The sequence below is a fragment of the Saccostrea echinata genome, unplaced genomic scaffold (assembly GCF_033153115.1).
Source record: "Saccostrea echinata isolate AGI-Se365-2 ecotype Australia unplaced genomic scaffold, CSIRO_AGI_Sech_v1 ptg000033l, whole genome shotgun sequence".
Taxonomy (NCBI): Eukaryota; Metazoa; Mollusca; class Bivalvia; order Ostreida; family Ostreidae; genus Saccostrea; species Saccostrea echinata.
In genome coordinates, this window is record NW_026889782.1 from 22,994,005 (window position 1) to 23,016,320 (window position 22,316).

The window sequence follows — 22,316 nt, forward strand, 5'->3', positions numbered from 1 at the left end:
ATTCAGTATTTAATTAAATAATTGTTTTATTGTCAGTTTCTTTTACCTTTGGTTTCAGCTATCAAAAATTTGCACTTCCATGAAAAATTAAGTTTAGGCCAGCATTTTTTTACTTTTAGGTTTACAAACCCGCCTCTCAAGTTTTTGAATTTTCAGGGAAAATTTTTTTTCTTTCCGATGTTGAATTTGAGTCGGGATCGAGATTTCAAATTTACGAACTTGTACTACCGGTTTAAGATAAACACATGGCGGGTAAAAAAGGTAGATTTGCATAGTCCAAAGCAGCATCATAGCTGGTTTAGTGTAAAAATTTATCGATGGGGGTGCCATTTAAAACGTTTCTTCCGTTCAGAGGACAAATAAAATGCTGACGACTTTGTTGCACAATGACATGTTGGTGAGATAATTATGTATCCGTGTTCAAAAGTATCTGCATGTAAAGAATCTGGGGGGATAAGACGAGCCATGTGCCCATGCCCATTTTTCGGCTATGCAAGAACATTTATTGGAAAAAATCTCTCAATTGTTCGAATTTACTTAAGCATTTTAATGTTTACCGTAGTTTTCAAAATGATATTTATATTCTAAACAAGCTAAACAGTTGACTTTCATTTACTGTCACAAATGTCTAACATGGGTAAGGACTTCTATTAATTAATCTGCATATTGAGTGTTTACACTTATTGTGGAGATATTATGAAAATGTTAACATCGTATATAATGATAATGGTGATCTAGAAGCGCTTTTATTTAAAATAAATAAAACGGGAATAAAAGTATTCAAATATCTATTATAATTTTTATCCGGCATTTTAAACAATTTACTGTAAATAAGTTCATTACTACATGTATATATTTTATTTCCAGTGAAAAATATGTTATTCCTATAGACATTTTTATAAAGTAAAACAAAATTAAAACCAAAAAAAAATATATATATATCAGAGCATGACTCGAACACTTTCCTCAATAAACGTCCCATTAAAGAGCTCATCGCTAACCACTAGACCACAGAGTCACACTAACATTTCCATTTAAATAGCATACAGTTCTCTATATTTAGCAAGCGTTTTTGGACTTAGAATTTTTTAAGACCACGGTGAAAATTTAAGTAAGTTAACTTAATTTTTTATGTAGAGTGGGTCTTCATACCAAATTTTTGCAAGTGTAAAAAGCAACATCTTTCCATTGCCTTTCATTAATCGTTCTCAAAAAAATGGTACGATGACCCACTCTATTTAAAAAATGTAGTTATATCATCCAATTTATGTCAATTTCTGTGAAAATTGAGCGTGATGCCATTTTGTTGTGTTAATCAGAATCATTTTCGCTGTTACAGTATTCAGGTTTTGTCAAATTTATATGCAAATGGTAATAAGCATTACATTAATTCAACAAAAAGTGAAATTTTTGTAAAATGAATTTATTGATTTTTTATCGATCGTTATGTAGGCATATGGCTCGGCTTATCCCCCCAGTTTCTTAATTTCCTCACACAGGTTAAAATCTGCCCGTGGTAGCTATAGCCAGAGGCATTGTTAGGTCTTTGCTATAGCTTACATTCTAGGGAACATTCTTCAGGAAAGGATCGCTTATGAAAGTTATGTATCAGATGAAATGAATAAAACTATGGGAGAAATTAAGTCCATTTGAGGGTAAAATAAACAATAACCTAAAGAAATGAAATATTTCAACTTTTAAAGAAAACAAGTATATACAATTATATACAGGCATGTAGTATTGATTTTGAATGTGGCAGCCAGAAAAATTACTTTACACTTAATTGAAAAAAAAAATGTAACCCCCATCCCCAACATTCCCTGTCTGTTATATATGATAGGAATATTTACTTAAGGTATCAAGTATATATCAGTGTTCCAGCTAGGGTGAAATAGAGGGGCGCCGCGCCCCGCCCTCAAATCAGTACGCCCCTCTGCCCCCCCACAAGTGCCCCTGTGTCCCCTAGCTGTTAGTATCCTGTATTATTCTGACTGTCCTTTTCCCTCATAAGAATAATTAGTGTGTTCCAAAGCAGATTACTTAAGGACAATCAGCAATTCACACCTCCTGTCATGGATGATTACACAATGAAACTCGCATTACGGTACCTATGTACTGTACAGGTGCCCACTTTCAATTACAGGTGATTAGGTAATTACTTTGATCACTTGACAGTCTGAATAGGGGTTAACACCTGAAATACTTTGAGAATGTCCAAGCTATCTGTTTTAATTAATATAAAACAAGAGTCTTGTATTATAGCATTCTAAAAATAAATCACAAAGTGAAAGTAGAATTAACATTGACCTTCACTTCTTATTTATAAATTCTTGAGGTTTCTTTTCTGAAAAAAAAAGATGGAATTCAATATTTAATAGCACAGAAACAAGTATAAATATTCATTTATTTTGTCCTTAATTATGATTTTTGACACTCTGGAAGGTATTTATGAGATTACAGATATGTACATATTACATGTGTTCTATTTCATTGCAGAAGTTTAAAATCTTAATTTAATTAATTATCTGCCAATAACATGAACAATATGATAAAAAAAAGCAAAAAAGATACTGGCTTTAATTTGTAAGTTTAATACTAGTACTAATATGTTACTTATAACCTACAAATACTGTATCCATATTTTATACATTTGCCAAAAAGTGACCCAATCACATGTAGCACATGTACTGCACTGAATAATGTGAGACATCAGCTAGTTTATGAGAATTATGGTTCTGTTTTTGAAAATAGGAAATAAGAATAGAAAATGATTAAGAAAGAAGAAAAGTAATACTTATTCTCAGAGGATTTTTAAAATTCTTTTTTATATGTTAATTTATATACTAGCTATAGATTAGGCCAAATGTGTTTTTATATACATGTATCTTTCAAATCAATATAAGGTTAAATAAATTGATATTTGAAGGATTTCATTATTATAAGGGTGAAGTAATGAGATATGCCTATGTAACAAAAGCTCGCGACAAATGGTATATGTGGCGAAAAGGTGCCCTGCTCTTGCACCCCTCCATTTTCAGATCCTAGCTGGAACACTGTATATTGAGAACAATTTCTACACAAGCACTTATCACATATTTTTTTTAAAAAAAAAATGAAGCTTAAATATTGAAAGAATTTAAAAAAAAATGATTTTTTTTTTAAAAATTTGTATTTTGACCAACATCTCAAAATTTATGTCTCTGTCCCCAACTGGCAGACAATGAAATAAACAATTTAAAGTTCTACATGTACCTTCCTATTTGAAACCATTATGTGGCCAGTGGCAAGGAGCCTGTTAGAAGAGCATAAAAAAGAAGCAAAAATGAATGTACGAAAGTCAATAACTTATCCAAAAAAATAATTTTATTTTTTTTTATTTCCTCCTCCTACGGAACTTTTTCAATCTGGTGTTCATAAATCTAAAAATAAAAAAAATGCTGGCCTTATTACATTTAAAGAACTTTGCCAATAGATTTTTAAAACGGATTTTTAAATAAAATGAATTTAATATATATATGTTCATTATATGGTTTACATATTCTAAAGACAATTTCAGAACATGTAATTGTATATTCCTTATTTTAAATGAATATTTATAAATTAAATTATAATTTTTTAAAATTATAAATTAAACATGTTAAAATGGAATAAAGAAATAATCATTTTTCATTTAAAAAAAAAATCTTATTATGAATAATCTTTTTATTGAATTTTCATACCATACCATCTTTTATTTATGAATATTGGCTAATTAATCTTAATTATTTTTATAATTGTTATGATATATTAGATCTAATTGTATTTTTTTTTTTTTTTTTTTTGTACAGTATAAGAAATCGTAGGCACTTGGTTTCAGGATTGTGTATGTCTGAATGGACATATTAAAACAAAATCTGAAGTTGCTGAAATTAGCTCTTCCCAAAAAAATCATTTTGCTGTACTTAAAAAATGACTTTAAGTCTTTTTATATACAGCAAAATGATATTTAAAAAATCATATTTAATAAGCTTTGAAAGTGAAGTTTCACAATTATTACAAAATAAGGATCAAAATAAATGTTCAAATTATTATAAAGGTTATACAAAAGTAAAAAAAATGTAAGAAAATCATAGGTATATGTAAATGTATTTTTGCAAGCTCTACATAATTTTCTAATGCAAGTTTTGTTTCAGAATGGAGCGAGTTGAAAGAAATCTTGTCAGAGGCATTGGTGTTGTGTTGTCACAAGAAGAAACGGGGCCAATTTTAGAAGAGACTCGGGAAATGTTGAAAGATCTTGAGATGCTGAGGGAGGCATCAGGTTTAGGTAAACCAATTAAGAATTTTACTAAAATTTAAAATAAAGTAAGCACTGTTCTGGAAATGATCACTTAATTATGCATGTTATGATAATCAAACTGATATGTCTAAGATAGTATTATATGTCTAATGTGTTGCATACAAAATATCATCCTTGAACTCTTTAGTTTGTGATTCACTTAATATGTTCTACTTGATTAATATAACAAGACTGATACATATCTATATTGATGTAAGTCAAAAAATGTTTTCTAATATCAGTTCAATTAACATGTTTGCTCGGTGTTCAGTAAAACATTTTTTCATATTTTCATTTATAGGTCATTCTAGCTATAGACCTGGAAAGATCAGACTTGGCACAAGTGGAGCCCCAAGATATGATGTGTCCATGGAACAATTAGAATTTTTGGTTTCACTTGGATTCACAGTCCCTAAATTATCTAAATGCCTTCACATCTCCAAAAGTACTGTCAGTCGCAGATTGAGGTAAACTTAAAACTTTTATAACTTAAAAAATTAACTGAACTCCATGCCTTTAACTATAAAACCATACTTTATATCTCCTAAATTATTCAACCTGAAGGCACTCTGGTTTAAAATGCAGCAAAGGTTTTAAAACTGAAGTATATATACATTTACATTTGCAAATGCTTTCCTTTATATAACACTATTGAAAGCAATGTGTATCTATACCCGTAAAAACACAGGTTCCTCGGGTCATAAACGTTCGACGTAATTTCTAAGTGACGTCATAAAGGGTCAACATGCAATCAATGGATTAAACACGTGCCATTGAGTTTGAAAAATAAAAAACTTCACACGTTAAAGATAATAATCAGGCAAATATAAAATATAAATAAGTTCACAAATGTAAATATAAGTAATAAGGTATCATTTTTGAACAACTATCGGGATATAAATACGGGTTGGTACAAGATCAAATTTATCATAAAGCCCTTCGGGCTTTATGGAATTTGATCTTGTGACTAACCCATATTTAAATCCCAACAGATGTTTAAAAATTATATCTTATTTCTTAAATATATCTACACAGTTATCCTTATCAATCCCTCTGTCACACTTTCTTGTTATGATCCGGCCATCCTCCTTTCGTTTTAGAGAATTTCAAAATATATTATTTTTTTTACACAAAGTCCAAATGACCATATTATTTAGGGGTTTGACACAGGTTGTATGAGCGTAATCTGTCTTTGTGCTAAATGCACTGTAATGAGCTGTTACTTGTCTCAATCCATGAAAAAGTTAAGAACAGACAACAATTTTTGGGCATGCTTGATTTACCTTAACATGGTGTACACCAGTGTTCATCAGTGTGCACCGTTGTAAAAGATAGTATGCATGGTGCAGTATAAGAGTGACCAGGTTAAAGTTTTTGGAGCAGGTCTCATTTCCAAGTAACTATAAGCCCTATATTGACCAAACTTGCATGGATGATACATTTAAGGATGCACACTAGCCTACTGAACTTGCTTCAGATGCTGGATCTGACCTACATTTTCCGGATTAGTGACCAGGTTAAAGTTTTTGGAGCAGATTTGAGGTTAGCTCTGTAGTCTCTGATTACCTATGTTTTCTATATACTTTGATTTGCCATTGTGGCCCCATCCTACTCCCGGGGACCATGATTTGAAAACTTGGAATCTACACTACCTCAGGAAGCTTTCACATAAGTTTCAGCTTTACTGGCCCAGTGGATCTTGAGAAGAAGATTTTTTAATGACCCCACCCTATTTTTGTTTTTTCTTGGAAGGAGCTTGGCCCTGCATTTTAACAATTTAAACTCCCCTTCTCCCAAGGATGCTTTGTAGCAACTTTAGTTAAAATTGAATTGGTGGTTCTTGAGAAGAAGTTGAAAATGTGAAAAGATTACAAACGGACGGACGACAGACACCATGTGATCAGAAAAGCTCACTTGAGCTTTCAGCTCAGGTGAACTAATTGTGTTCCAGTCTTTATCCAAATTACTCTGTATAAGCTTAGATACACCATCTGAATGATCTAATAATAGTCTACCCTTTTGACAAGTGTGTGTGAAGTCTCCACAGTTTTTACTTTAAAGGTTATAAGCGAGATTAAAGTTTCTGGCATAAATATTGGTGTAAAAGCAGCAGACCAGGAACAATTATTTGATCATGGAAAAATAAAAAGTTTTAAAAAGTGTTTAAAAAACATTCATTGCATGTGTTTTTCATTGGTTATAGGGAATATGACATCAGTTTGGCCAAAAAATATACACCAGTGAGTGATGAAGATCTAAAGAATATGATAAAGAATATTACTGGAGAAAACCAACAGATTGGTCCAAATGCGGTGAGAGCTAGACTGGCAGGTCAAGGTATCATAATTCAAAGAAGACGGATAAGGGAAGTTTTGAATGAAATAGATCCTGCTGGAGCCATTGTGCGTAGTATGAGAACACCGATAATTAGAAGAACATATTCAGTAGCCGGGCCAAATTCTTTGTGGCATTTTGATGGAAACCATAGACTGATCAGGTAAAATAACTAATAAAGAATGAAAATTCCATTTCATTTCATGTCAGTGTTTAACTTGATAGAATGCTTTATATATGAAATTTAATTTCTTTATATCCATTTACATGTACTAGGATAGGGCATAAAATATTAATGATTTGTAATTATTAATTTTTTTATGTTAGTTAAATATTGTTAGAGAAATAGTGTTTTCAACAATACTGAAATCTCACTTTTTTTTTTTTTCTTAGATTATTTCATCTCTTTCTTTCATCAAGATTCCTGTCTTTTTCTAAATTTCAGGTGGAACATTGTAATCCATGGCTGTATAGATGGCTACAGCAGAGTCAATATCTATCTGGCAGCCAGAAACAACAACAAAGCATCCACAGTTTTAGATCTTTTTAAAAAGGGAGTGGAAGAGTATGGTCTTCCATCACGTGTTCGGTGTGATATGGGTAGGGAGAATGTGTCTGTGTGTAGATACATGGTGGACAAAAGAGGGGAGAATAGAGGTAGTGCTATACAGGGTAAAAGTGTACACAATCAAAGAGTGGAACGTCTGTGGGTGGACGTCTGGAAAGGAGTCACTAACCTATACTATGATCTATTTACCTACATGGAAAGTGAGCACTTGTTTGAAATAGGTAATGCCATCCACTTGTGGGCATTACATTTTGTTTTTTTGCCAAGAATCAACTCTGATTTGAGTCTTTTCCAGTCACAGTGGAACCACCATGGGTTGAGGAGTGAGGGTCACATGTCACCACATCAGCTGTTTGTTTCAAGGGCCTTAGAACTGTTTGGTACTGAGAGAACTGCCGTGAAAGACCTGTTTGATCCAACAAGTGAGAGTGAAGTATCTGAAATGTATGGCGTGGAAGATCTTGGGATAGCAGATCAAGAAGAACCACAAGAAGAATCAGAGGAACAGATTGTTCCTTGTCCTCTCAGTGATGAGGTACTCGAAGAACTAAAAAACGAGATAGATCAACATGGTGAAACTGACCAGCTTGGTATTCAGTGTTATTTACAAGTTCTTCAATTTCTTCAGGATCAAAGAAATTAGGTGGAGCAGAAGATCTACTCCTTGTATAATGCCTTGAAATTTTCATCTTTTTTCAATCATTTTCAGTTACTTTAACAGGTCAAGGAAACTATTTTCTGTGACGTCAGAATAAATTTACATGCTAAATGAGGCACCAACGTGAATGACAAACCGACCAATCGGCTAAATGAGTTGCATTATGGGTTACTACAAAAAATACTACATGTGCATTTCGAAAAGGCTAATTTTTCAAATCGCTCTCGGAAAGACAGGATGCATTTTTCCAAGCATTTTACACTCTTGATACAATATGTACAACATTATCTACTAATTCCATGCTCACATTTACATACAAATGTTTTACAACGGTAAAATATGGGTTTCTTACACTCCATTGTACAAGTCCGTTAGTTGACAATTGCCTGGCAGCTTTTCCCGTGCTGTACTATCAGTGAATAGGATTTCACATGACTATTCCTTGGTCCAAAACAATCGACTCTGTGGTGTACTCACGTATTGTCATTGTTTACTATGTACACAACTTCAATATATATGCTACTCAATACATGTTCTATGATCCATGTACATGAAATCTGATACTGTGTAAAATAAATGCCGTACAACAATAAACTTATTAAGTTTTTTTTTTTTATAAATGCATTAACTTTTAAATTGTAGTAAACAAATAATAACAAAGCAACAGCGAAGCGAATAACACCAGTAGCATGGCAAATTTACGAATATCAAGTTATAAGAACTGGATTCTTATTTACTTGTGAAGACTTCGTGGGCGGTATTTCAACGTACTATTTAACATGGAAAATTGACTTTGTTTGTAGTAAAAAAGTGACTCCCATCAAGCCACGAACCCCGTTTTCACTTAGATCCGACACTAATTTAGTGTTTCGGCGGTGTGATAACAGGCCAAGCAATAAATAGATATTCTATACTAATTATAATTAGTTATATAAGTCCGCCATCATCAGGAATCCACTTATATATATCAATATTGTATATTCATTTTATTTGTTTTATTATATACCGGTATGTTCTTTTTAAATAGTAGAACCGGTAAGGGAATTTCCCAAGGTCACGTAATGTTTAAATAATAAACACAGATGAAAGTTGTTTGTGTAAATAAATATGCAAGAAAGCGATAATTTGTTAACTGTCTCTGACTGAGATATGTCAGTAAATGATATGGTTGATTACATTGTAATTGACCAGTAAGTGAGGCTTTACTAACTTTTATTAAAGTTTAGAACATGTTAGGAGATCTCCTAAACTCCTGTGTTTTTTATATGCAATAATTGGTTTGTCTTTGAATATATCTTTGAGTTCGGGCTCTCTTGATAGAGTGTGCCAGTATTTTAGCAATTTCTTTTTGATATTGCTAATGGCTGGGTTGTATTTTGTAACCATGGCCAATGGTATATCAGAATTACTGTTAACTTTCTTTTTTTGATTTAAATGGTCTCTTTTGTAGTTTTCTAGAACATTGTTCATTGAACTGTTAATCTCATTTTCATTATATCCTCTTTTCAACAGAGAAAATTTGAACTTCTCGATCGCATTGTGAAAAATATTAGAATCGCTAGTATTGCGTAAAAATTAGTCAAATTTATTTGGCCATATATATAATGATCAAAGAAGATGGGTGAACATGACAAGCAAAAAGCCTACAGTGTGACAAATATGAAGGTGAAAAAGTAAATCTCAATTATATCAAAATTTTCAATATTTCATCTAATATCAAAATATACTTTATGTAAAATCTCTACAATTTGCAAAAATCTCACATAGATTGAAATATTTGCCTATGAAATATCATACACACTAAAAGGGGCAAAAAAGTCATTTTCTCATACTATTACACTATTTTTCGACATGAGTGGGTCTTCGATCCATTGTTTGAAAGTTATTCCTCAAAGTTTCTATTAAATATACAATTTTTGGTTACCAAAAATATGGACCAAAGACCTACTATACCTTAAAAATATACTTTTATGACATAACATTTGCATCTTTTCGAGAAATACTTGAAGTCCATTAAGTCAAGGGTGGAATCACAAACATGATTTAAATGCCACCATTCATGAGGACTTGTAGTCTACTGGTTAGATACTAGTGTTGAAAGAAAATGATACTCAGGATTTTTATAGCTAAGGTTCCAACCCCACAAATACTACATTATTTTTTAATAATTTTGCCATGAAAAATTTTCTCAAAAAATATTTCTTTATCATAATTTTATAAATTTCAATAATGAGAACTTTACTCTAAATGCTAAATTCACAAATTGAACATGATTTTTATATATCTGAAGCTATAGGCTTTCTGCACGCAATGTTTGCCCATCTCCTTAAATATTACTCCTTAGAAAAGGTTTGGCTGTTGATTAGAAGTTCTGTGTAATATGTCACAGCTTCATCTAGTGTCATTGACTCTTTCACCTCAAGAGTCAGGCACAAAGCACAAGTGTTAATATTTGTTGTACTTCCAAATTCCACATCGATGGATTTGTGGAAACCACATGCAGGTATATGCGTTGCCCCAGTCAACCACATGAGGACGTCTTTTGGCTTAAGATTAATGCCATTTACCGTGGCTCCAGATCCTGATAAAAAAGAAACCACCTGTCTTGATAAATACATGTAATCATATTGGCAAATTAATGCCACAGAAACAATTCTCAAATTAACACACTTATTGTATTTAAAATTCATTGCATTTCTAAACAATATATGTTTGTGAAACACTGATGCCCCCATATGGCAGCATATGACAAAAGATAAAGTTTTTCAAATGAAAGTAAAACTCAAAGGTCAAGATCGAAAATGTTACCCAAAGAAAGGATATTCCTGTGAAACATGAGAGCCCAAGCACCAACCATTTAAAAGTTATGACCAAGGGTAATGTTTTTATAAAAGCTGGTCAAACCACAAGGTCAAGGTCAAATAAAATGGTACCCAGGGAAGCCCTTGCCACAGGAAATGTAAAAACCCTAGCACTAAGTGTACTGTCCAAAAGTTATGATCAAGGTTAAAGTTTTTCAGAAGTAGGTCAAACTTCAAAGTCAAAATTGTTGGTATCCCAAGAAAGGTCTCGTCATAAGGAAATTAACTTGAAAGTTTTGGTACTAATTATCGAAGAGTTATGGCCAAGGTTAAAGTTTTTTTAAAAGTAAGTCAAGGTAAAAAAAAAAATCAGATGTATTTACACCCAAGGAGAGGTCTTGTTACAATGACTACACATGTGAAGTATGAAAGCCCAAGCTTAAACTGTTCAAAAGTTATGACCAAGGTTATAGTTTAGTAAAATTTTGCAAAAACGGGTGAAACTCCAAGGTCAAATACATTGGTATCCAAAGAAAGGCCTTGTCACTTGTGAAAATGAAAGCCATAGCTCCAACCAATTTATAGTTTATATAGGCAAGGTAAGAGTTTTTGTGGACAGACAGCTAGACAGACAGATGGACAGGGCAAAAACTATAACCCCCCCTCCCCAATCTTTGAATATCTGTGCATAGAAATAAGGTTTCAGTTGCTAAATATAGATATTCTTTGTAAATTACTGAAGGGAGATGAGGTAGTAAAAATTGCTAAGCTAGATTACAATAGGTAAACTGCATACCTTTAGTAGCTTGTAAAAAGGTAAGGAAGCCTTGTCCAGTTACCATCTCCTGCTGCCTTTTGTTTCCATCTGTGTACTTGAATTTGAGTAACTGTCGAATAGCAGCAGCTGTTACTGGTTTTATCTTCCCGCTAAAAAGTCCTCTACATTTTTCTCTTGTCCCCTCTTGTTGAAGGGCACTTATTAGCTGGTGGGTATCTAATCCTAAAAAAACAAGATTAATACATATATTCTGATAATACAATATTGGGTAATTTTAAATTGGCAAGGACACTGTAGAGCAGTATAATTACTGCATGTTCATAGAGAACAATTTTTATAATACCATATATTTGAGTGGAATACTTAATTCACATCAGTGTACCTTTAATAAACTGGTCCAGCTCCTCCTTACAGCTCACAACTTGGTTTTCTATTAAGCATGCTTGGAGTGTTGGCACATGCTTTTCAGTAAATCGTCTTACTGGTAAGAGAAATCCAGCATCAGTAGCATAGTCTGTTATAGTCATGTACTGTTGCTGTAATTCATCCTCTGAGGAACAAGTAGCCATCTACAAGTTACCAGTGCATGGTAATTAGTACATCCAATAGAAGAAAAAAAAAAACTAGCTATGTTCAAAAATGGTCATTTGACTAAAAATTATGTAATTATATTAACAATCTTAATTGTTAATATACAAAATTCTAATATATGAAGATTTCTTAGCATTTATTATATGAACATATTATTACTGGAAAAAACTGTGTACTTTTTCCAAGATTTCCTTTGGACCTTCCATCAAATCATCTGGGTCCAGTGAATTGGATTTTCCATTCAGTATATAGTCGGTGATGCACTCTGAGAAGATTGGTGCTCCTGGACCATCTTGAAGAATAGATAATGCAACGAGCTGTCCCAGGTGGAAAAAGGTGTTCTTTTTCCTCTCCAGAAAATTAGGTTGGAAACTAAGTCTTCCTTCTTTTCCTGTTAATTGGGGGGAAACATAAAATCATTGACATCAGGTATTGTTCAAGTTTTTTAAAGTTCCAGATCATCAGGTACAAGTGAATAATAAAGTTCTAAAATATTAAGAAACTTTAAACTTACTATGTTGCTCAAAATTTTACCTCTCGGTATCTTTATAAATGTATACAACTTTTTACCACTTTAAATTGCATTATTGTGAAACTTTGAATGAAATATTAAAATCTATGCAGTTTAACATGTGGCATATTTCTGCAAACACTTGTCAGATAACTTTATCACCTTGTTAGATAATTATGTTCACTTGTTAGATCTTTTTGTCTATTAGTCATTTATTCATTTGTTTTAAAATTTAACATGAAAGTCCTTGCCCAGTTTGTGCCATCTAGTTGACATAATTTTTTTCTGACAAGTTGACAACTAAGGATCTGACAAGTCATCATAATTACCAGGTATCTGACAAGTTGACAAAAATATATCAAGTCAACACTTCAATGGTTAAGTGATATTAAAAAAGTGATCTGATCACTAAAGATCGAAGTGAAATCGATCCATGTGATGGTCAATGCAATTATGAAGTATATTCAAAAGTTTGAATGAAAAAAATTCAAGAAATCAAATTAGTGCATGAAATATCAGCATTTTAAACTTTGTATCATGAGTCATATCACAAATAAAAAGTCACTGTATACCAAAAATTGGTCATTCTTAGCTTGGTGCAGACTCTCTCTGTTTATAATTTTGTTTTTAACAGATCAAATTGTTTGTGATTTGATACTCTGAATGTACCATTGAAATGCCATCTTCATTTGAAATTTTTACATTTCCATAACTGTTATGTACAAATTCTAAATTATAAGAATTGAATATTCTGCAATTATTTTATTATTTTTTGTGAATTCAATTTCAGTGGCACAATTCTGCAATTTATGCAGATATCATCCACTGAGTATAAATAATTTTTACCTGTCACAAAAATTGAATGCGAGAGCTGGTACAGGAAAAGACTCCAAAACTCTCTCCTCAATCCACCTACATCAACCCCCTGTTCTCCACAAAATTTAATTTGGAGAGGGTTGTGAAGATCCTCCTGGGAGTACCGGATTATGGCTATTGCATCCATAAGTACATGTTCCCTCCTTACTTCTAGTAAGAGAGGGTCTTCAGATTGCATATTAACAAAGTTTTCACGATGTTGTTGTATGAATTCTTTTATGTTATCTACAGAGGCACTTGGTCTGAAAAATAAAAGAATATCTAATTTTTCTGTCTAATTAAAGCATATTACAGAATTTCATTGGCCTCTTTTAAAATTGGGAATAGTGTATTTGATATTGGTTAACTGTTTCAACAGCAAAACAAAATGGATTAGTTTCCATGGCACAATATGATATTGTTTATCATTTACAGTTGCAAAACAATTACATAATTTCCTTGATATTAATTAGGAATTAAAATTATGTTATTTTCTAAATGATGTTCCAGTCACTTTGTGGCAGTGGTGTAAAAAAACCCTCAGACAGAGTTTTTTCAAAGCAAGATATTTTTTTTTACCTTGACAATACAGAAGGAAGCACCTCTGGGACAAATTCATTAATTCTGTTGTGGTCATTGTTGGCATTTTCTATTGATGGTGTAATGAAAGACCTGTTGTAAAATATATATATTCATAATTATGATATGATATTAATTAACTTGATTGACTTGATAGGAAAAAATGTTTATTTATAGGCAAAAGTGGATAAGTAACCACCTGGTTTCTAAATCAATAAGCTGCCTAGCTGGTCCAGCATTATTTTCAGCAGAGTTATCTTCTCTAAACTGGACAGTTGGTGTACCCGCACATACAAATCTGTAGTTTACCTATAGATGATTCAATGATATTTGCACATTTTTTGTTCATACTATTTTTTCCTTGGCTTTAATTTAAGAAAAAGCATCATCAATATAACTTCTGTTAATTTTTTTAAAATTATTATTCAAAAAGTTAATGACTCAAAAGAATTTAAACCGACATAAGTCATTAAAAAATCTTATCTTTACATGTAATATCTGCAAAAGCATTCCCCTTTTTGCCACTGTGAATTTCTTATTCTAAAACATTGGTTTCATTCAAAAGGAATTTAATTGGTATATATATATATTATCACAATTTTTATAGGTTTAGGTAATTATTAGCTCTTCAAACCAATGACAATATTCATGAATGAATTTAAAACTTAGACCCTTTGCCTTTAAAACTGCAATTTTAAAATATTGATCTACTCTTCAACATTCTAATCACAAGAATGGCTATGCTAACTTCCATATTAAATTTTGTTACCTGGGACTGACCACTACTGCCTGGTATCTGACCACTACCGCCTGGTATCTGTCCACTACTGCCTGAGGGTGTATGTTCTGGTGTGTCCCTCTCCTGTGTGGGTGGCGTTACAGACCCAACCTTAAATAATTAAAATTATACATAAAATACATTTTCACATGTGAACTAAGGGATTTAACTGATTCCTATGTAGCCCCCAAACTTCTTTTGTGGGTTTAAATATAGGTTTTAAATGGAGTTATACTCTTAATTTATTATGGATTTATACTTGTAAACACTTTGAATATATATATTTATATTTGTAGTATCAAAGCAGTTAATCAAAAATAGATAAGTTACAGCTATATCAATTATATTGGACATTTTACGCATTGAAATACATATTCATGATGATCATGTCATCTTGTCTAACTTCAAAAATATATTTAAACTCTCGATATCAAATTCATTAAAAAAAATTTAAAGGTTACAGCTATATCAAGTATATTTGTCATTTTATGCATTGCACGTGCACACACCTTCATGCATGTGCATTTTGAATATGTCTCCTTGTAAACACTTTTAACATGTCTCTATAAAACATTTTAGCAAAAAATATAAAAGTTACGGCTATATCAGGTTTATAAGTCGTTTTATAGATTTCACAGGCACTTGCATGCATGCACGTGTGTGCAAAATGACATTTGTTCTGCAAATCAACATAATCTACCTACCCTATTCACACTAAAAAGGTTTAACCTTAATCAAAGGAGAAGTTTATAAGATCAGTAACTTACAAAAAAGTACCCCAGAAGAACAAGAAGAAAAATAAGAAGAAGAAACTGAGTGAAAACAATTTGTTCCCAAACTTTCTTTGGGGAACATAATGAATGTGTATGACAAAACAAATCATTCACTCTTGTTACCTGCAGAGAAAGAAGATTGCTCCTTGAAGGTGTCTGCAGTGATGGCATTTCTCCAGTAGTTTCTTGTGTGTTTGACTCTTCTTGTGTGTGTTGAGTCACTGATCTATCCTAAAATGATTGAATCAATTTTCTAAAAAATGCTGCATTTAGTCTGCAAGGATTTTAATTGTCTTTCATAATCAAGTCAGAAGGACTTAAGAGGGATACTTCCTTATTTAGATACACAGTACATGTATGCTAATTCTTGATATTATTTTTTTTATTTAGTTGAATCTAATTTGTCCAGAAACAATTGATAAAAAGCACCAGTACCCTCTAATTGATGATACCACGTGTGGATAAATATAATAACAGTCAACATTGCTTGATGACAGGAGACATTCCAAAAAATGCTGAATGATCTGAATTTTTTTTTTATATGTGTACGATTCACTCGTTAGCTCACCTGAACTGAAAGCTCATGTGAGCTTTTCTGATCACATTTTGTCCGGCGTCCGTCTGTAAACTTTTCACATTTTTGACTTCTTCTCCAGAACCACTGGGCCAATTTCAACCAAACTTGCCACAAAGTATCCTTGGGTCAAGGGGATTCAAGTTTGTTCAAATAAAGGGCCACACCTCTTTCAAGGGGAGATAATTAGGAATTAGTGAAAAAATAATGGCATCATTTAAAAATCTTCTTCTCAAGAACCATAGGGCCAGGTAAGATGAAACTCATGTGGAAGCATCCTCAGGTAGTGTAGATTCAAGTTTGTTCAAATCATGACCCCCGGGGGTAGGGCGGGGCCACAATAGAGGATCAAAGTTTTACATAGAAATATATAGGAAAAATCTTTAAAAATCTTCTTCTCAAGAACAGCAAAGCCATGATGAGTCATATTTATGTGGAAGCATCCTAAGGAAGTGAAGATTCTGTTTTGTTCAAATCATGACCCCCAAGGGTAGGGCGGGGCCACAATGGAGGATCAAAGTCTTAAACAGAAATATATAGAAAAATATCTTCTGATGAAGAACTGCAAACCATGATTAGTCATTTTGATATGGAAGCATCCTCAGGTAGTGTAGATTCAATTTTGTTCAAATGATGACCCCTGGGATAGGGAGGAGCCACATTCACAATTGGGGATCAAATTTTTACAAAGGAATATATGGGAATTTTTTTTTAAAAATCTTCTCAAGTACAACAAAGCCATTTGAAATATTGACATGGAAGCATCATCAGGTAGTTTAAAATTCAAGCCCCCCCCCCCCCCGGAAATCTTTTCAATACTGAATTGATTTGTGCTTTTGCCTAGCCAATGTGCTCAGGTGAGCGATGTGGCCCATCGGCCTCTTGTATATTACACAGTTATTGACTGGGTATGAGAGCAACATATGATTTGTTGGACCTGCAGCATCGGCAACATTTCCACCTTCAGGTCCAACAAATCAAATTTTGTTACTTGTCTATGCTAACTTGTTACATGTACCTGGGACTGACCACTACTGCCTGGTATCTGTCCACTACCCCCTGGTATCTGTCCATTACCCCCTGGTATCTGTCCACTACTGCCTGGTATCTGTCCACTACCGCCTGGTATCTGACCACTACTGCCTGGTATCTGACCACTACTGCCTGGTATCTGTCCACTGCTGCCTGGTATATGTCCACTACCGCCTGGCATCTGTCCACTACTGCCTGGTATCTGACCACTACTGCCTGGTATCTGTCCACTGCTGCCTGGTATCTGACCACTACTGCCTGGTATCTGTCCACTACTGCCTGAGGGTGTCTGTTCTGGTGTGTCCCTCTCCTGTGTGGGTGGCGCTACTGATCCAACCTTAAATGGTTTAAACTATATAGAGATTGGGTTTCCTTTCAAATAAATACCGATTGCATCAACAAGATTTTTATATTTGATTTTGAGATCTGAGAATACATTTTTTTTATATACAATAAAAAACATCAATTTAACAAATCACTTTTACTTCAGATACATGTTACTTTAATAATATGTAAAAATGAGGGGAAATTAAAACTTCTAATACCCCCTACTTCTGTTGCATATCCTGATAATTTTTTTTTCATAAGGCTTTAAAATTTAATTCTTGATAAAGAGCTGAGTTACCCTGTGTACATCAAGTTCACTATCCGGCATAATATATAATGCAGAACACTTCATTTGTCCCCACTGCTTAATACATGCTGGAGTGGTAGCATTTTCCGGCAGTGGTTCCAGCTTTCTTTTGTCCAGTTTACACAGTTTGTAAGTGGATGTTCCAAGCAAGGGGTATTTTCTCCTTATAAACAGGTCCAAGTCCTCTTTGGTCCAAGCTAAAGGTAGCTTCTCTTTGCATCTTGTGGAGCCTTGCAGAAAATGAATGATATTTCGAAATAATTCCTTATTATATTGGGGAAATTGGAATCATTTAAGAACAAATTTACACTGTTTTAAGGTCAGATGACAAGTTCCTCAAATATATGTTTGGTATTATGTCAATAATTATTCCTATTTGTCATTCTCTTGTGATTGCTAAATTGTTTTCAATATATTTTTTTAAAAATTAGTACACTAAAAATGGTTGCATTGGTAAATCAAAAGATTACCCATAAGGATTATATAAGAAATATATACCACTAGTATCTTGCCCTGGTAAAAAAAAAAAGTCACCTCAATTTTTGGTGAGGAAACTTTTTTAAGTAGCTATACTTCAATGACAAATTCTTGGGAAAAATTATATATTTTTGAGAAAGGTGTCGTCTGACCTTAAATAACGAAAATAATAAATGTCAAGAAATTCTTTTAAGACTGGGGAATTGTTCAATATATGAGTAATGTCAAGTTCAAGAGGGTAATGTCTAATCACTGAAGATTTGTTACAAATAGTAATTTTTTTTAATAATTAGATTATGGTCAACTTGTTCTCAACTTCTTTAAGAAAATCATTTTACTAACTTAGTATATCTATAAGAACCGGCTTCACAGAAAATAAACCCTAGCTGGGTTTCATGTGTAATCCTTGGTATACTTGCAGTATAAAACGCACAAAAATGTATGTTTTCTATATTTGACTAATACCGATATTAGATAATTATAAGTTATACGATCTACATTCAGTTTTAGTGCCAAAGATTATCTTAATTTTATGCATTTTAGTATTTTCCTTTCAGAATGCACTCATGTTCGTACATCTATTTAGGGGACGACCATTTCATTCGGGGGGGGGGGGGGAGGGGGGAGGGCAAATTTTACCGAGTCCGATTATTTATTTTCATGTCGGTGATGGGTGAAGGACAAAATCAAGGACAGATTATTTATTTTTTCTTCTTCACTGAAATATAGTCTGACAAACAAGCAAGCAAGCAAAAAAAAAAAAAAAGAAAAAAAAAAGAAAAAAAAAACACTCTAATTAGTACAAGCACTAGTCATGGACAGATTTATTTTCTTGCCCAGTCAAGGACAGATTATTTGTTTTCAACATTTTCGAGGACAGATTATTTATTTCCAAAATCTGCCAGCCAGCCCCCCCCCCCCCCAATCAATTTGTCTTCTCCTTAATTTTTGTCTTTGTTAATACATTCATATTATGTTTATTTTTCATTCTCAGGCGTATTTTAACAGTTGTACTTAAACTACATACTTCATGAAACTGCGGTTATTTTTTTTTTTTTATTTTATAAAAGGAGAAAGGGGGGGGGGGCAACTATATACGTCAACATTCATTTCGGACAGCGAATGATACACAAAATTTAAGTTTTAACGTCTTAAGTTTTCCTATTCCATCTACTGGTACCAGGTTTTTTTCAGAACTTACCGAGACCAACTTTGTTCAGCTTTGCAATTTCCACACCCGAAATATACACGCCTGGTTTCTGTAAGCAGCAAAGGCGCAAACGTAGATCATTCGTGGGTCTACCCCTCTTTCTTAGACTAGATCTATTCCCACGACTCTGTCTACCCTGGTTTCTGAACAAACTGAATCTGAAATAAATTATATATTATATAACATTCTGTTTGTCCAGAATTATAAATCAATCACTAGGAAAAAGGGGAATTTAAACAAAACTTTAATAAACAAGTTGTCAAATGTTCCTTTACAGCCCGATTTATATCTTCTTTGTATGTATTGTATTACATGTACATATGACTATATATGTAACATTAGAGCTCTGGTAGATTACTTAGAGTATGTGTCCTTATAATTTTCATATATATTACATGTACAACATAAATTTTCGTAAATTATCTCAATTTATTTATTATGACAATCATATATTGTATTCATTGTTTGTATAATAAGGAGAGGATTTATTAAGTTGAAAGAACTTGTATCCAATCCTTTTGTATGTATTATTACAATAAAATATGTTCAAATCAAATCATATATGAGTATCTAAAATGTACTTTCTTTTTTGCCCCATGAGGGCCCTTAATTGGTCAATAGCCTACCGTACTGAGTAATTGAATTGAATATCACTGGAATAGTATAGTATATAATTTTGTTTAATGAAATGATAATTAATGAAGGATAAACTCTTATTTATGGCTACATTAGTTATACTAAATTTATATAAACAGTATCATCGATCTAATTACCCTTTAATATGTAGGCAAAATAGATGGAAAGGGACTTTTTGAAAACTTTTAGTTTCAGCCCCCCAATTAATTCGTGAATTTGCGCCCCGATGAGCGAAATACTTGACATCCGTACCTTTGAACGATGGATGAATTTCCGCTGTCCTGGTCCGAAGAGCTAGTGATCAGTGAGATGGATCTTGCGATCCTTGCCCCTCTCCTCTGCAATCTTCGAACGACATGAGCCCTATCATGCGGCCTCGAAATCTCAGGCAAGAAGTCATCCGTATCTGAACTATCCGTATTTTCCATTTGACACGTATTATATATATGATTATTAATTACCCAAACCGTAACTTATGTAAAAGTTTTTTTCCTATGCAGAAAGCTATGTAAAACAGACCAGGTCCAAGAAAGAGTGGAAGTATAACTGACTCAATTCCGATTCCTTCATGCAATGGATAGAGCCAATAAAGCAATTTTTGAAAAGTTGCAATACCATGCTATAGAATCTCAATGAACATTAATTTATAGAACAGGAAATAACAAAAATAAGCAAAACCCATTCAAAGGAATACCAGTCAAAGATCTGGCTATAAACCTTCAACAAATGACATCGATATCGTGAGACTGAGGAGAGAGATGTCAGACGACGAAGCATTACAAACACGTGCGAAAGTTGCCCCCTAAAGATCAAATAAAACAATTAAATCTCAATTGCAGATTCCCCAAAAAATGTTCAGATCTAGCTTACGTAAACAGGTTTCTACTTTGGTACTAGCTAACAAATTTTTGAAAGCTTAAATGGAAAGTACCTAATATGAATAGATTTACTTGGCATTTCGGATAATCATTGAGTTACCAAAGTTATGATATAAATATGTGAAACTGTCTCTACATGTTTATCATAGAAACTTTATCATACAGTGCTATGATTCAGTCTATAATTTCACAAGAAACACTTTCTATATACTAACTATCTCTCCATTACTTGTATTTGTATATTACATATATGCATCACAATAATCAAGTCAATTTTTTTTTTTATAATTTAAATACTTTTAATTTGTTTGACACTTTGCAGAATTATGTATCAAGACTTTTTTTCTACTGTTTTCAATATTTTGTTTCCAAGAAAGGCGTGGAACACTATTCGTTTTGGGAATTACAGCTGCATCTTATACATGCATACGTAGTCAACGAATCCATTTTTATTTTTTTCGTAATGTGTCTCTTCTTTCCAACGTATCCATGCACTTATGATCCTCTTTATGCGTCTTTTGTTTCCAAAATATTAAAAAAAATTCCATGTTATTTTTAGTCAAGGTAACGTCAACTTCGAATGAGTCGTATACCGGGAAGGTATTATAGACAGACATGTTGGAACAATACAATATAAATCTATATATTAATTATTTTGTGATGTATATATTATGTGAAAAAAGATGAAAAATAAACTCAAATAAATTAATATTGAATTAAATAAATTCATATTTATTTATAGCTAGATTAACATATTGAAATATCTCGGATGTTTGTAAATGCACAATATTCTAGGTCATGTCGTATACTGAGTCCGCAAACCCTCTCTACAAGTTTCTAAATGTCAGGTGTAAGAAGCCCGGGGAATTTCCCCGTTGACCTATGAGTCACCAAATTTCTTACATGGAATGTGATTGGTTGATTTTCACTTCAGTGAAAATATCTAATTGTGAGTAGAAATGGCCAGTGTCATATTTTTACTCGAGTGAAAATATATTTACATGAGAGAAATTAATTAATTGTGAGTTAAATGGCCACATTGTATTTTTACTCCAATAAAGGAGTGAACTATTTTTACTGGAGTAAAAATAATTTTACTGGAGTAAAAATAATTTTACTGGAGTAAAAATATTTAATTGTGAGTAGCAATGGCCAGTGTTTTATTTTTACTGCAGTAAAAATAATTTTAGTGGAGTAAAAATAAATAATTGTGAGTAGAACGGCCAACCATAGACGGGCGTATAAAAATGAGGTCCACATGCATTATGATAAAAATGATAATATTTTTAACATCTCCAATAATTAATTTAAAGAATCTGTTGCAATTTATC

The 22,316-nt window shown here is 32.7% G+C and overlaps 2 protein-coding genes across 2 annotated transcripts; one reads left to right on the forward strand and one right to left on the reverse strand.

Moving 5' to 3' along the window:
- Nucleotides 1-4,169: 4,169 nt before the first annotated feature.
- Nucleotides 4,170-8,227, forward strand: LOC133198770 (uncharacterized). The gene is made up of 4 exons (XM_061334769.1): nt 4,170-4,306; nt 4,620-4,785; nt 6,522-6,815; nt 7,098-8,227. The coding sequence occupies exons 1-4, from the start codon at nt 4,174-4,176 to the stop codon at nt 7,861-7,863; spliced, it is 1,359 nt and encodes a 452-aa protein (XP_061190753.1). The 5' UTR covers nt 4,170-4,173; the 3' UTR covers nt 7,864-8,227.
- A 1,984-nt stretch (nt 8,228-10,211) lies between these two features.
- On the reverse strand, nt 10,212-13,669 carry LOC133198297 (uncharacterized). The gene is made up of 5 exons (XM_061334407.1): nt 13,406-13,669; nt 12,225-12,439; nt 11,840-12,026; nt 11,476-11,679; nt 10,212-10,459 (listed from the first exon to the last, which is right to left on the reverse strand). The coding sequence occupies exons 1-5, from the start codon at nt 13,611-13,613 to the stop codon at nt 10,212-10,214; spliced, it is 1,062 nt and encodes a 353-aa protein (XP_061190391.1). The 5' UTR covers nt 13,614-13,669.
- Nucleotides 13,670-22,316: the final 8,647 nt, after the last annotated feature.

What these genes read in the sequence shown, in the direction of transcription:
- LOC133198770 (XM_061334769.1), top strand. Translation starts at nt 4,174, where the DNA reads ATGGAGCGAGTTGAAAGAAATCTTGTCAGAGGCATTGGTGTTGTGTTG. An exon ending in GAGGGAGGCATCAGGTTTAG is followed by an intron (nt 4,307 to 4,619) that starts GTAAACCAATTA and finishes TTTCATTTATAG; the next exon opens with GTCATTCTAGCTATAGACCT. An exon ending in ACTGTCAGTCGCAGATTGAG is followed by an intron (nt 4,786 to 6,521) that starts GTAAACTTAAAA and finishes CATTGGTTATAG; the next exon opens with GGAATATGACATCAGTTTGG.
- LOC133198297 (XM_061334407.1), bottom strand. Translation starts at nt 13,613, where the DNA reads ATGCAATCTGAAGACCCTCTCTTACTAGAAGTAAGGAGGGAACATGTA. An exon ending in GCTGGACCAGTTTATTAAAG is followed by an intron (nt 11,680 to 11,839) that starts GTACACTGATGT and finishes TTGTTTTTTTAG; the next exon opens with GATTAGATACCCACCAGCTA. An exon ending in CTTTTTACAAGCTACTAAAG is followed by an intron (nt 10,460 to 11,475) that starts GTATGCAGTTTA and finishes CTTTTTTATCAG; the next exon opens with GATCTGGAGCCACGGTAAAT.